The sequence below is a fragment of the Pediculus humanus genome, genomic scaffold (assembly GCF_000006295.1).
Source record: "Pediculus humanus corporis 1103172107793 genomic scaffold, whole genome shotgun sequence".
NCBI lineage: Eukaryota > Metazoa > Arthropoda > Insecta > Psocodea > Pediculidae > Pediculus > Pediculus humanus.
This window is the reverse complement of record NW_002987386.1, coordinates 1-1,421: the sequence shown is the minus strand read 5'-3', so window position 1 is coordinate 1,421 and position 1,421 is coordinate 1. Positions and strand designations below refer to the sequence as shown.

The following is a 1,421-nucleotide window of genomic DNA, read 5'->3' as shown; positions in this document are numbered from 1 at the left end:
CGTTATCGATAGGATTTTACGTAAAACGAATTACTAATAATAATAATGATAATAATAGTAATGATAATAATAATAATAATAATAGTAATAATGATAATAATATATTTTTCGTTTAATAGAATCCATTAAAAAAAATAAACTTTATTTAAATAACAATTTTAATCAATTTTTTTTTCTTTTCTTTTGTTTTTTTTGGCGCCATTTTTATTTAAAAAAAAAAAAAAAACGTTGTTTTATTCTAATTTCCCCCTTCTCTTACTTCCCTCCTACTCCCTTCCCGTTTTTTTTTTTTTTTTTCGTAAAAACGTCGAAAAACATCGAATAACAACAACAACAACCAAAAAAAAAAAATTTTTTTTCACCTTCTTAACTTGACTCAAATTAAAACCTTTAGAAAATTTATTATTATTATTATTATTATTGAAAAAGTAAAGTTTTAAATTTTTTTGTGAGAAAATGGGTAAGAATAATGGGGAAAAAAAAGGAAAAAATCAAAACAATGGGGGAAAAAAACGGAAGAGGAGGGGAGTTTTTTTGTCAGAGGATAACAAATTTTTTTTTTTTTTTTGAATGCGGGAATAAATAATAAAAATTATTATTATTATTATTATTATTATTATTATTAAAATGACGACGACGACGTTTAAAAGAAATTTTTTATTTTTTTAATAAAACTCGAATCACGCTCGACGATTATTATTGACGACAGCAAAAACAAAAAAAATTAATAAAAATAAAAAATTTTACAATCGAAACAAAAGCAAAAAAAAAAAAAAGGAATGAATGAAAAGGAATGAATGAAAAATTTTACGATTTGTTTTTTTTTTTTTTTTTGTAATTAAAAATAATAATAATAATAATAATAATAATAATAATAATAATAGTAATAGTAATAATAATAATAATAATAATAATAATAATAATAGTAATAAAAGTCGAAGATGAATAAAAACAAAAAAAAATTCCCTCCCTCCCTTCCCCACGCCCCCCACAATTTCCCATCATCGTCATGAATTTTTTTTTAGATTGGAAATAAAAAACACCAAAATAATAAAAAAACCGGAAATGACATCATCGTGTTTTATTACAAAATGAAATTACTTCATGATTATTGATGAGCGATTTTTATTTTTTTATTCTATGGTTTTAATTTTTTTTTGGTGATACGTTTTTTTAAATAAATAAATAAATAGGTTTTCATTTTATTTATTTCGTTTATTACAGGTTCGATCAAGGAGTTTAACTCACATCGATCAAATAGAACAGGGACAAAGAGGAAGTGGAATTTTTTATCAAGGAATGAATTCAGAAAAAAGTGGGGAGCAACAGCAACAGCAGCAACTTTCCGTTCCGACAAGTGTCAGCGGCAAACACAGAAGGCAGATGCTTTCTCGTTCGGAGGTAATTTAATTTATATTTGT

At 23.6% G+C, this 1,421-nt stretch overlaps 1 protein-coding gene across 1 annotated transcript; it reads left to right on the top strand.

The window, feature by feature from the left end:
• Positions 1 to 1,104: 1,104 nt before the first annotated feature.
• Phum_PHUM369210 (uncharacterized protein) lies at positions 1,105 to 1,410 on the top strand (the record flags this gene model as incomplete). The annotated part of the gene is made up of 2 exons (XM_002428146.1): positions 1,105 to 1,143; positions 1,225 to 1,410. The coding sequence occupies 2 exons, from the start codon at positions 1,105 to 1,107 to the stop codon at positions 1,408 to 1,410; spliced, it is 225 nt and encodes a 74-aa protein (XP_002428191.1).
• Positions 1,411 to 1,421: the final 11 nt, after the last annotated feature.